The sequence below is a fragment of the Oncorhynchus masou genome, chromosome 24, assembly GCF_036934945.1.
Source record: "Oncorhynchus masou masou isolate Uvic2021 chromosome 24, UVic_Omas_1.1, whole genome shotgun sequence".
In the NCBI taxonomy this organism is placed as follows: domain Eukaryota; kingdom Metazoa; phylum Chordata; class Actinopteri; order Salmoniformes; family Salmonidae; genus Oncorhynchus; species Oncorhynchus masou.
This window is the reverse complement of record NC_088235.1, coordinates 32,768,941-32,782,225: the sequence shown is the minus strand read 5'-3', so window position 1 is coordinate 32,782,225 and position 13,285 is coordinate 32,768,941. Positions and strand designations below refer to the sequence as shown.

General features: G+C 45.1%; 1 protein-coding gene across 1 annotated transcript in view; it reads left to right on the top strand.

Moving 5' to 3' along the window:
* The window catches only part of LOC135512057 (vinculin), a 90,249-nt gene extending 77,229 nt beyond the window's left edge, over positions 1-13,020 (top strand). Inside the window, exons 14-22 of the mRNA XM_064933670.1 lie at positions 346-495; positions 6,118-6,226; positions 6,329-6,507; positions 6,769-6,892; positions 7,188-7,315; positions 7,562-7,747; positions 8,169-8,372; positions 8,795-8,899; positions 9,496-13,020. Of these exons, the coding sequence (XP_064789742.1) occupies positions 346-495; positions 6,118-6,226; positions 6,329-6,507; positions 6,769-6,892; positions 7,188-7,315; positions 7,562-7,747; positions 8,169-8,372; positions 8,795-8,899; positions 9,496-9,642 (1,332 nt within the window). The 3' untranslated portion in view covers positions 9,643-13,020. The remainder of the gene's footprint in view (positions 1-345; positions 496-6,117; positions 6,227-6,328; positions 6,508-6,768; positions 6,893-7,187; positions 7,316-7,561; positions 7,748-8,168; positions 8,373-8,794; positions 8,900-9,495) is intronic.
* The last annotated feature ends 265 nt before the right edge of the window (positions 13,021-13,285 follow it).

Here is a 13,285-nt window from a genome sequence, read left to right as displayed (position 1 = left end):
AATATTTAATCATATGTTTTATCGTTCTAATGTTTTGTCGCTGTAAGCATTTGCTAAGTGGCATATAGTATACTATATTTAAGCAATAAGTCCCGAGGGGGTGTCGTATGTGGCCAATATATATATAAGTGCCTGGGTACAGCCCTTAGCCATGGTATATTGGCCACAAACCCCTGAGTTGCCTTATTGCTATTATAAACTGGTTACACACCTAATAAATGTTTTCATACCCGTAGTATACGGCCTCATTTGCAACGGCTTTCAGCCAATTAGCAGTCAGTGCTCGAACCACCCAGTGTATATTGTGTTATGTTTCATGATTCTATGATTTGTCACTTATGTTAGGTGTTTGACGAGAGGGCGGCCAACTTTGAGAACCATGCCAATAAGCTGGGTGCCACGGCAGAAAAGGCTGCCGCGGTAGGAACAGCTAACAAGACCACTGTGGAGGGGATCCAAGCTGCCGTCAAGTCTACAAGGGACCTGACACCACAGGTAAGTGACAGTGTGTTTGTGTGAGTGTGCGAGTGTGTCACTGGTGTAGCATAAATCCCCATAGCCCCCGCAAGGCGAGAGGGCCCACATGCTCTGGGGGCCCATGCGCCTGTCATCTCACGGCTATGTCTAAATTGTATTAATTTTTGTAATAAATAATTTGGACAGTAACCCTCCTTTTTAATTTACAAATGTAGCAAGTGTTTGTTGTTCAATCTACATGGGTAGTAGGTGAGTCAGACAGTCAATGTAGTTTTCATGCAGCTAATTAGCCTATTTCGGCCTCCTCACCTAATTGGCTATAAAGTTTTTAAAAAGTTAAGTGAATCAGGTGGGACTCGGATGGAGAGTGAGTGTGTGAATCAGGTGGGACTCGGATGGAGAGTGAGTGGGTGAATCAGGTGGGACTCGGATGGAGAGTGAGTGGGTGAATCAGGTTGGCCTCGGATGGAGAGTGAGTGGGTGAATCAGGTGGGACTCGGATGGAGAGTGAGTGGGTGAATCAGGTGGGACTCGGATGGAGAGTGAGTGGGTGAATCAGGTGGGACTCGGATGGAGAGTGAGTGGGTGAATCAGGTGGGACTCGGATGGAGAGTGAGTGGGTGAATCAGGTGGGACTCGGATGGAGAGTGAGTGGGTGAATCAGGTGGGACTTGGATGGAGAGTGAGTGGGTGAATCAGGGGGGACTCGGATGGAGAGTGAGTGGGTGAATCAGGTGGGACTCGGATGGAGAGTGAGTGGGTGAATCAGGTGGGACTCGGATGGAGAGTGAGTGGGTGAATCAGGTGGGACTCGGATGGAGAGTGAGTGCATTGTTCAAGATGGATGAACATAAGGGAAGACCAAGCGGTCCAAAAAAACAGGTTTTATCTGATCAAGCTCGTGCCAAATTACCGAAGATAACGACAACAGCCAAGCTACCACCTTGTGATAGTCTCTCCTCCTCCTCTCCAGAATAGTGTCAGTTCCTCTAGTGATTCCATCCTCCTCCTCTCCAGAATTGTGTCAGTTCCTCTAGTGAGTCTCTCCTCCTCCTCCTCTCCAGAATTGTGTCAGTTCCTCTAGTGACTCCCTCCTCCTCCTCCTCTCCAGAATAGTGTCAGTTCCTCTAGTGAGTCCCTCCCCCACCTCCTCTCCAGAATAGTGTCAGTTCCTCTAGTGAGTCCCTCCCCCTCCTCCTCTCCAGAATAGTGTCAGTTCCTCTAGTGACTCCCTCCTCCTCTCCAGAATAGTGTCAGTTCCTCTAGTGAGTCCCTCCCCCTCCTCCTCTCCAGAATAGTGTCAGTTCCTCTAGTGAGTCCCTCCCCCTCCTCCTCTCCAGAATAGTGTCAGTTCCTCTAGTGACTCCCTCCTCCTCCTCTCCAGAATAGTGTCAGTTCCTCTAGTGAGTCCCTCCCCCTCCTCCTCTCCAGAATAGTGTCAGTTCCTCTAGTGACTCCCTCCTCCTCTCCAGAATAGTGTCAGTTCCTCGAGTGAGTCCCTCCTCCTCCTCTCCAGAATAGTGTCAGTTCCTCTAGTGAGGGTCTCTCCTCCTCCTCCTCCTCTCCAGAATAGTGTCAGTTCCTCGAGTGACTCCCTCCTCCTCCTCTCCAGAATAGTGTCAGTTCCTCTAGTGAGTCTCTCCTCCTCCTCTCCAGAATAGTGTCAGTTCCTCTAGTGAGAGTCTTTCCTCCTCCTCCTCTCCAGAATAGTGTCAGTTCCTCTAGTGACTCCCTCCTCCTCCTCCTCTCCAGAATAGTGTCAGTTCCTCTAGTGACTCCCTCCTCCTCCTCTCCAGAATAGTGTCAGTTCCTCTAGTGAGTCTCTCCTCCTTCTTCTCTCCAGAATTGTGTCAGTTCCTCTAGTGATTCCATCCTCCTCCTCCTCTCCAGAATTGTGTCAGTTCCTCTAGTGAGTCTCTCCTCCTCCTCTCCAGAATAGTGTCAGTTCCTCTAGTGAGAGTCTTTCCTCCTCCCCCTCTCCAGAATAGTGTCAGTTCCTCTAGTGACTCCCTCCTCCTCCTCCTCTCCAGAATAGTGTCAGTTTCTCTAGTGATAGTCCCTCCTCCTCCTCCTCTCCAGAATAATGTCAGTTCCTCTAGTGAGTCCCTCCTCCTCCTCTCCAGAATAGTGTCAGTTCCTCTAGTGACTCCCTCCTCCTCCTCTCCAGAATAGTGTCAGTTCCTCTAGTGAGTCTCTCCTCCTCCTCTCCAGAATAGTGTCAGTTCCTCTAGTGAGTCTCTCCTCCTCCTCTCCAGAATAGTGTCAGTTCCTCTAGTGAGAGTCTTTCCTCCTCCTCCTCTCCAGAATAGTGTCAGTTCCTCTAGTGACTCCCTCCTCCTCCTCCTCTCCAGAATAGTGTCAGTTCCTCTAGTGACTCCCTCCTCCTCCTCTCCAGAATAGTGTCAGTTCCTCTAGTGAGTCTCTCCTCCTCCTCTCCAGAATAGTGTCAGTTCCTCTAGTGAGTCTCTCCTCCTCCTCTCCAGAATAGTGTCAGTTCCTCTAGTGAGTCTCTCCTCCTCCTCCTCTCCAGAATAGTGTCAGTTCCTCTAGTGACTCCCTCCTCCTCCTCCTCTCCAGAATAATGTCAGTTCCTCTAGTGAGTCCCTCCTCCTCTCCAGAATAGTGTCAGTTCCTCTAGTGACTCCCTCCTCCTCCTCTCCAGAATAGTGTCAGTTCCTCTAGTGAGTCTCTCCTCCTCCTCTCCAGAATAGTGTCAGTTCCTCTAGTGAGTCTCTCCTCCTCCTCTCCAGAATAGTGTCAGTTCCTCTAGTGAGAGTCTTTCCTCCTCCTCCTCTCCAGAATAGTGTCAGTTCCTTTAGTGACTCCCTCCTCCTCCTCCTCTCCAGAATAGTGTCAGTTCCTCTAGTGAGTCCCTCCTCCTCCTCTCCAGAATAGTGTCAGTTCCTCTAGTGAGAGTCTTTCCTCCTCCTCCTCTCCAGAATAGTGTCAGTTCCTCTAGTGACTCCCTCCTCCTCCTCCTCTCCAGAATAGTGTCAGTTCTTCTAGTGACTCCCTCCTCCTCCTCCTCTCCAGAATAGTGTCAGTTCCTCTAGTGAGTCCCTCCTCCTCCTCTCCAGAATAGTGTCAGTTCCTCTAGTGAGAGTCTTTCCTCCTCCTCCTCTCCAGAATAGTGTCAGTTCCTCTAGTGACTCCCTCCTCCTCCTCTCCAGAATAGTGTCAGTTCCTCTAGTGACTCCCTCCTCCTCCTCCTCTCCAGAATAGTGTCAGTTCCTCTAGTGATTCCATCCTCCTCCTCCTCTCCAGAATAGTGTCAGTTCCTCTAGTGAGTCCCTCCTCCTCCTCTCCAGAATAGTGTCAGTTCCTCTAGTGACTCCCTCCTCCTCCTCTCCAGAATAGTGTCAGTTCCTCTAGTGACTCCCTCCTCCTCCTCCTCTCCAGAATAGTGTCAGTTCCTCTAGTGAGTCTCTCCTCCTCCTCTCCAGAATAGTGTCAGTTCCTCTAGTGAGAGTCTTTCCTCCTCCTCCTCTCCAGAATAGTGTCAGTTCCTCTAGTGAGTCCCTCCTCCTCCTCTCCAGAATAGTGTCAGTTCCTCTAGTGACTCCCTCCTCCTCTCCAGAATAGTGTCAGTTCCTCTAGTGACTCCCTCCTCCTCCTCCTCTCCAGAATAGTGTCAGTTCCTCTAGTGAGTCTCTCCTCCTCCTCTCCAGAATAGTGTCAGTTCCTCTAGTGAGAGTCTTTCCTCCTCCTCCTCTCCAGAATAGTGTCAGTTCCTCTAGTGAGTCCCTCCTCCTCCTCTCCAGAATAGTGTCAGTTCCTCTAGTGACTCCCTCCTCCTCTCCAGAATAGTGTCAGTTCCTCTAGTGACTCCCTCCTCCTCCTCCTCTCCAGAATAGTGTCAGTTCCTCTAGTGAGTCTCTCCTCCTCCTCTCCAGAATAGTGTCAGTTCCTCTAGTGAGAGTCTTTCCTCCTCCTCCTCTCCAGAATAGTGTCTTTTCCTCTAGTGAGTCCCTCCTCCTCCTCTCCAGAATAGTGTCAGTTCCTCTAGTGACTCCCTCCTCCTCTCCAGAATAGTGTCAGTTCCTCTAGTGACTCCCTCCTCCTCCTCCTCTCCAGAATAGTGTCAGTTCCTCTAGTGAGTCTCTCCTCCTCCTCTCCAGAATAGTGTCAGTTCCTCTAGTGAGAGTCTTTCCTCCTCCTCCTCTCCAGAATAGTGTCAGTTCCTCTAGTGACTCCCTCCTCCTCTCCAGAATAGTGTCAGTTTCTCTAGTGACTCCCTCCTCCTCCTCCTCTCCAGAATAGTGTCAGTTCCTCTAGTGAGTCCCTCCTCCTCCTCTCCAGAATCGTGTCAGTTCCTCTAGTGAGTCCCTCCTCCTCCTCTCCAGAATCGTTTCAGTTCCTCTAGTGAGTCCCTCCTCCTCCTCCTCTCCAGAATAGTGTCAGTTCCTCTAGTGAGTCTCTCCTCCTCCTCTCCAGAATAGTGTCAGTTCCTCTAGTGAGAGTCTTTCCTCCTCCTCCTCTCCAGAATAGTGTCTTTTCCTCTAGTGAGTCCCTCCTCCTCCTCTCCAGAATAGTGTCAGTTCCTCTAGTGACTCCCTCCTCCTCTCCAGAATAGTGTCAGTTTCTCTAGTGACTCCCTCCTCCTCCTCCTCTCCAGAATAGTGTCAGTTCCTCTAGTGAGTCTCTCCTCCTCCTCTCCAGAATAGTGTCAGTTCCTCTAGTGAGAGTCTTTCCTCCTCCTCCTCTCCAGAATAGTGTCTTTTCCTCTAGTGAGTCCCTCCTCCTCCTCTCCAGAATAGTGTCAGTTCCTCTAGTGACTCCCTCCTCCTCTCCAGAATAGTGTCAGTTTCTCTAGTGACTCCCTCCTCCTCCTCCTCTCCAGAATAGTGTCAGTTCCTCTAGTGAGTCCCTCCTCCTCCTCTCCAGAATCGTGTCAGTTCCTCTAGTGACTCCCTCCTCCTCCTCTCCAGAATCGTTTCAGTTCCTCTAGTGAGTCCCTCCTCCTCCTTCTCTCCAGAATAGTGTCAGTTTCTCTAGTGAGAGTCCCTCCTCCTCCTCCTCTCCAGAATTGTGTCAGTTCCTCTAGTGAGACTGTTGGCCATCCTTCTCCTCCTCTTCCAGAAAGGCCTACTGGACAATTGTATATTCAAAATATATTTTGGTTTCTGATTAGTATGCTGTTGCATCGTAAATTCATTTTACAACCTGCAATATTTGAATTTCCCATTATTGCCTCCAGCCAGCATTCTGAATAGCAGCGTTGTGACACTGTAGGCCTATAGCTTCATGAAACATAAACGTTAGGCTTAACGTGAGAAAATTACGAGCAAATACAAATGAACATGTATCCATTAAAGCAAAGCTATAGCCAAGCATTAGCACCACATCAGCCTATCGATAGGCAGCAGCGTAAACGTTGCAATTTCAGACCCACAGACAGCGATTGGTAGTCTATACATTTAGTTGTTTTTTTAGGAAGGGGAGGGGCCCAAACTCTGAATTTGCAGGGGTCCAGAAAAACTGTGCTACACCAGTGGAGTAGGTGTGTTTGTGTTTTGTGCAACATGATCAACATTTGTGTGGTGCTTATGCCGTAGTGACATAGGGACGATTCATTTGGCCTTGGTCAGTTGAGCCCTATTTCCTATATATTTTTTTCCTGATGGGAACGTTCTTTTCTAGGTGGTCTCTGCAGCCCGTATCCTGCTGAGAAACCCAGGCAACCAGGCTGCATACGAGCACTTTGAGACCATGAAGAACCAGTGGATTGACAACGTGGAGAAAATGACAGGTAGTGCCAGACCATCTTGTGTCATTTGTCGTTGATTACAAAAAGTGGGCGTTGTGGTCACTTCGGTATAACCACTAAGAATGATGTCTTCTCCGTCTCTAGGTTTGGTGGACGAGGCCATAGACACCAAGTCTCTGTTGAATGCCTCTGAGGAGGCCATTAAGAAAGACCTGGATAAGTGTCGTGTGGCCATGGCTAACCACCAGCCCCAGATGTTAGTGGCAGGGGCAACTAGCATCGCCCGGCGGGCCAACCGGATCCTCCTGGTGGCGAAACGGGAGGTAGAGATCATTTTTATTTACAGTACAATAACATTTATTTTAAAGCCCTTTTTACATCAGCAGTTGGCACAAAGTGATTTACAGATACCCAGCCTAAAACCCCAAAGAGCAAGCAATGCAGATGCGCAAGCATACAAACACGTGCCACAATGGTGTACTTTAGCAGATTAGAATACAGACAAGTGAATTGCAGTTCAGATTAAAATACATACTATGAAAAGGATTCAAAATAGAAATGCATGAATACACTTTCTTTCCTAGGTGGAGAACTCTGAGGATCCTAAGTTCAGGGAGATAGTGAAGGCTGCATCTGATGAGCTCAGCCGGACCATCTCTCCCATGGTGATGGACGCCAAGGCTGTGGCTGGGAACATCACAGATCCAAGTATGTTCCAAGGCAGTTTACCAGACATTTAGGATGGGTTTTATCATTATACTGTATAACCTGCTGTTATAGCTACCCGTGTACAGCTTTCCAACATGACCTAATACTAAATATAAAGATTAATTCTGTCAATCTCTGAATCTGTGATTGTCAAAAGTTAAGGTTCAGTCGATGGTGTTATGGTTTTGGGGTCTGTCAATGTGTTACTGCTGCCGCACAGCAGCTTTTGTGGCATTTGTCTAATATCCTGTTTCTAAGGCCTATATGTATCTCCTTCTTCCTCCGTGGTGTCCAGGTCTGCAGAAGGGCTTCCTGGACTCAGGCTATCGAATCCTGGGTGCCGTTGCCATTGTGAGAGATGCCTTCCAGCCACAGGAACCAGACTTCCCACCACCACCACCTCCTGATCTGCATCAGCTGCACGTAAGTCGATCAATCAAATGAATTTATAAAGCTCTTTTCACATCAGCATCTGTCATAAAATACTTTATAGTCCTGCACTGTCAACACCAGGGTTTTGTTCAGTGGCGTAGAAATGGGGTTTCAGAACGTTCATATAAAAAATATATATATTTGTTAGAACGGATATGATTATCTGCCATGTAGAGTAGAGGGATTCATTTCTATCTGCAACATTCTGAACGTTTCACCTATCTGAATACACGCCAGGTCAGCGACGAGCCCGCCCCACCCAAACCCCCTCTCCCCGAGGGTGAGGTTCCTCCCCCCAGACCCCCTCCCCCAGAGGAGAAGGACGAGGACTTCCCAGAGCAGGTATTGGGAGAGATGGTGAGCGAGCCCATGATGATGGCCGCCAGGCAGCTCCACGAGGAGGCCCGCAAGTGGTCTAGCAAGGTGAGCTAACAGCACATACAGTTAGTTACATGTTGATGTTCAAAGTTTATTGCGACCAGAAAACCATAGCAGAGCAGATTCAGACGAGGCATAATTCGGTGCCATTTAGGAAGTGTGACAAGTACATATACATGTATACTGCACAATTACACTGGACACGGAATCCACCCCAGATGTGTTGTCATATTGGGGCGGCAGGGTAGCCTAGTGGTTAGTACATTGGACTAGTAATTGAAAGGTTGCAAGTTCAAATCCCCAAGCTGACAAGGTACAAATCTGCCATTCTGCCCCTGAATACGGCAGTTAACCCACTGTTCCGAGGCTGTCAATGAAAATAAGAATTCGTTCTTAACTGACCTGCCTAGTTAGATAAAGATAAAATATGTCCAATTTAATGCCATGGTTTTTGTCATATTTTCAGGGTAACGATATCATCGGTGCAGCCAAGAGAATGGCCCTGCTCATGGCTGAGATGTCCCGTCTGGTGCGCGGTGGCAGTGGGAACAAGCGTGCCCTCATCCAGTGTGCCAAAGACATCGCCAAGGCCTCAGATGAGGTCACAAGGCTGGCCAAGGAGGTGGCCAAGCAGTGCACAGACAAACGCATCCGGACTAACCTGCTCCAGGTCAGCTGACCGACTGGTTCCTGGTCCAGTCTTCAAAATGCTAAATATCATGGCTACGATGCAATAAATTGAATAAATACCTAAGTTTCGATAGCTATGCTGCCTTTATCAGGGTTTCTTCTGGTCCAATATTCTGCTAATGGATGAATTGAGCAAACAAGGACGGAAGAAGCAAGACTTTCAGACTGCTCTCTTCAGGTTTTCCTTGAGAAGCAGCAGCTGCTCTGGAAAGACCATAGAAAGGACAATATTATATTCATGTTGGAGTTGTAGGACTAAAGATAATTGAATTTCCACCCTGTCCTCGTGATTTGATTTAGGGTACATCATTTGAAATAAATTACACTGTTTTCTGTTTTTATCTTCATGTCTCTGACTGGTTTCTCGGAACTTGAACTTAAATAAACTTCTCTGTGTTCCAGGTGTGTGAGCGGATCCCCACCATTAGCACACAGCTCAAGATCCTCTCCACAGTCAAGGCCACCATGTTGGGTCGTACCAACATCAGTGAAGAGGAGTCAGAGCAGGTCAGTACACTGGAGATCATTGGATAACACACATCAACCACAGTTAACTTTTTTTGCATTTGGAATTACATTGTAATGGAGTTTAGTGGTTTCTGTTATTATACAAGTGGAATAGTGTTCCTTATTCCACTTGTATAATAACAGAAACCACTAAACTCCATTACAATGTAATTCCAAATGCAAACTTTACAGAAAAACACTTGAACATTTCAACTTGAAATTTACTACAAAATGCACTAAAGTACAATGTAACAGTAATGTTACAATGTACAGTGTTTCCCCTAGGATTTCTTTCAGCAGTGGTGGCAAAGGTGGTGGCACAATGACATGCTAGCTGTTCCCATAGACTTCCAGTCATTGAGCCTACAGCTATCCATTTAAAAGTGTATATCAGCAGAGATATATGTATATTTTTTTAAATTACATTTTTTTGCAGTGCTGGCAACAATTTATCATCTGTGGGCCGTTGCTGCTAGTATATAGGGGAAACATTGATATAAATAGCTGTTGTTACTAGTGTAATTACAGTGTTACTACACAAGAGCAACTTCATGTAAAATGTGACCAACATGTTTCTTTCCTTCCCCCTCACCCAGGCCACAGAGATGTTGGTTCACAATGCCCAGAACCTGATGCAGTCTGTGAAGGAGACGGTAAGAGAGGCTGAGGCTGCCTCCATCAAGATCCGGACAGATGCAGGCTTCACTCTCCACTGGATCCGTAAGACACCCTGGTACCAATAAGAAGATACGGGCCAACTGTCCATTCAACTACGTCCCAAATGGCACTCTATTCCCTATGTATGGCATTACTTTTGACTTGGGCTCATGTCTGGTTAAAAGTAGTGTACTAAATAGGGAATACAGTAGGTTGCCATTGTCCATTCAACTACGTCCCAAATGGCACTCTATTCCCTATGTAGGGCATTACTTTTGACTTGGGCTCATGTCTGGTTAAAAGTAGTGTACTAAATAGGGAATACAGTAGGTTGCCATTTGGGACACGGATTATTCTGTTCCTCTGCTCAAGGCTCAGCTTGTTAAGAAGAAAAAAAACACCCAGATCCTTTGAGCAATATATTTGATGGACACATACATACTAATTCCAAGCTACAATGAATGAAAACTCTGCATGGTTGGGGTAAAAAGAGTGAGTTAATACTGAATACACTATTTATCAGTCAATGTCAATCCCATACCTGCCTGTAAACAGTGTTTTTAGACTTTCTAGGTGTGTGTGTGTGTGTGTGTGTTAGAGGTTTGCTTTTCTTATCCAGTAAGATTAAAGGAGTACTATTATCAGTCTCATTTAAACATACAGTAGCCCCAAATCTAAGTAAAAATTTGAACATTATTAAGATTTGTCTTGGAAGACGTTTGTATATCTTTATACTGGTTCTTTATTTCACTATCTGCATTGTGCAGTCACTGTTGCTAGGACAAAGCACATCCAACTCAATGGGAGTTGGTTCGAGCATATCATTATGCTGAGCTCTACACGCAAATATATATGATTCAGTGGTTATTATGTCTGTTTACACTATGTTCTAGAAACGGAAAAATAAACACTATTCCCTTTTCCATATTTGTGTTACAGTTGAAGTCGGAGGTTTACATACACTTAGGTTGGAGACATTAAAACTTGTTTTTTAACCACTCTACAAATTTCTTGTTAACAAACTATAGTTTTGGCAAGTCAGTTAGGACATCGACTTTATGCATGATACAAGTCATTTTTCCAACAATTGTTTACAGACAGATTATTTCACTTATAAGTCACTGTATCACAATTCCAGTGGGTCAGAAGTTTACATACAGTGAGTTGACTGCGCCTTTTAAATAGCTTGGCAAATTCCAGAAAATGATGTCATGACTTTAGAAGCTTCTGATAGGCTAATTGACATCCATTTGAGTCAATTGGAGGTGTACCTGTGGTTGTATTTCAAGGCCTACCTTCAAACTCAGTGCCTCTTTGCTTGACATCATGGGAAAATCAGCCAAGACCTCAGAAAATAAATTGTAGACCTCCACATGTCTGGTTCATACTTGGGAGCAATTTCCAAATGCCTGAAGGTACCATGTTCATCTGTACAAACAATAGTATGCAAGTATAAACACCTAGAGATGAACGTACTTTGGTGCGAAAAGTGCAAATCAATCCCAGAACAGCAGCAAAGGACCTTGTGAAGATGCTGGAGGAAACCGGTACAAAAGTATCTATATCCACAGTAAAACAAGTCCTATATCGATATAAACTGAAAGGCCGCTCAACAAGGAAGAAGCCACTGCTCCAAAACCACAATAAAAAAAGCCAGACTACGGTTTGCAACTGCACATTGGGACAAAGATCATACTTTTTGGAGAGTTGTCCTCTGGTCTGATGAAACAAAAATAGAACTGTTTGGCCATAATGACCATTGTTATGTTTGGAGGAAAAAGGGGGAGGCTTGCAAGCCGAAGAACATCATCCCAACCGTGAAGCACGGGGGTGGCAGCATCATGTGGAGGTGCTTTGCTGCAGGAGGGACTGGTGCACTTCACAAAATAGATGGCATCATGAGGACATGAGGACAATTATGTGGATATATTGAAGCAAATTCTCAAGACATAAATCAGGAAGTGAAAGCTTGGTTGCAAATGGGACTTCCAAATGGACAATGACCCCAAGCATACTTCCAAAGTTGTGGCAAAATGGCTTAAGGACAGCAAAGTCAAGATATTGGAGTGGCCATCACAAAGCCCTGACCTCAATCCAATAGAAGATGTGTGGGCAGAACTGAAAAATCGTGTGCGAGCAAGGAGGCCTACAAACCTGACTCAGTTACACCAGCTCTGTTAGGGGAAATGGGCCAAAATTCACCCAACTTGTGGAACGCTACCCAAGTTTAACAATGTATACTTCTGACCCACTGGGAATGTGATGAAAGAAATAAAAGCTGAAAGAAATAATTCTCTCTACCATTATTCTGACATTTCACATTCTTAAAATAAAGTGGTGTTCCTAACTGACCTAAGACAGTGAATTTTTACTAGGATAAAATGTCAGGAATTGTGAGACTGAGTTTAAATGTATTTGTCTACGGTGTATGTAAACTTCTAACTTCAAATGTCGATAGTGAGTTGGTTTTTGTAGCAAAGTTTAAAAAGAAAGTATTGTCAAGACTGTCAGAGTTTATTCTAGCCTGGTCCCAAATCTGTTTGTGCTCTTTGCACCGGAGTTGGCGTGATAGCCTGAGTGCTGGTCTGTTTAGTGCTAAGTTTGTTCCACCATTAACTTTTTAAATATATTTTTTTATGTTTTGAGGTTTATTATATGTGCGCTGTTGGAAAACACAAAGGCTCGATCTTCAGACACATTGCATAGAGAATGTCTTATTAACTTATAATGTTTACAACCATTTAGCGTACAAAAGAGTTGACGATTGAAAATAAATATCCATTTAGATGACATGTATTCAACTATGTCAGTTTCTGGACTAGCTTGATTTTTCACCATGTTGCATTGAGATTACATGTAGACCTTAGGTCTCCCTCTGGTCTGGCCCTCTATACTTTGTACTTCTCAGAGAATCTATAGCAAGCCAGTCTCCGTGTTTTAGCCTGACTAGAGGCCAACTGTACTGTAATGTTTAAACTGTGTCTTGACATAACGTGGTGTGCGCTGCACAGCCAATTTTGTGAAACATTAATGAATGATCAGTCAAATACTTTGAAGATTAGGTCTGGGTATGGGGGATAAAGAAGGTGTGGACAGTTTGTGGGCTAGCTTCTGATTACTGTATTAAGCCGAGTACTTGACTAAGCTGACACTATGTCCAGGTAGACTCTCTTCCGTGAGACTACCCGTGTGTTTAAGTTCAATGCATCACATGAAACTGGTGTTGAAATATCAGCCTTCTCTTCCTCTTATATCTTCAAACTACACTAAACTAACCCTTACAGTTGCTAACACAGCTGGTACAAACGGTTGGACGTTTTTAAAATGTTTTCTTTTTGTGTGTCTGAATAAGACCAGCGCAGTTTGAATGTGTAGATGAAGTTACTGAGACCCTACAAAACCATCTGAAGTGCCTTGTAATAAAAAATACTAATTGCAATAAAAAACAATTAATTTACATGAAATTATGTTGTGTATCTACTTTGTAGTAAGCGCTACTCAAGGCAATATACTTCTGTTCAGACACATTTTTGTGATATTTATAAGATGCATACAAAGTGAGATATAATATTAGAGTCAAGTACTGCTTTTTGGTATTGTTCACATTATTTTGTAATAAAACATTTAAGACTCCCAACAGCAATTCCTCTCTTATTTATAACACGATAGTGCCGTAGGTTTATAACACAGTAATCCTTGTTATAACTGTAGTGATACATTAACATTTGT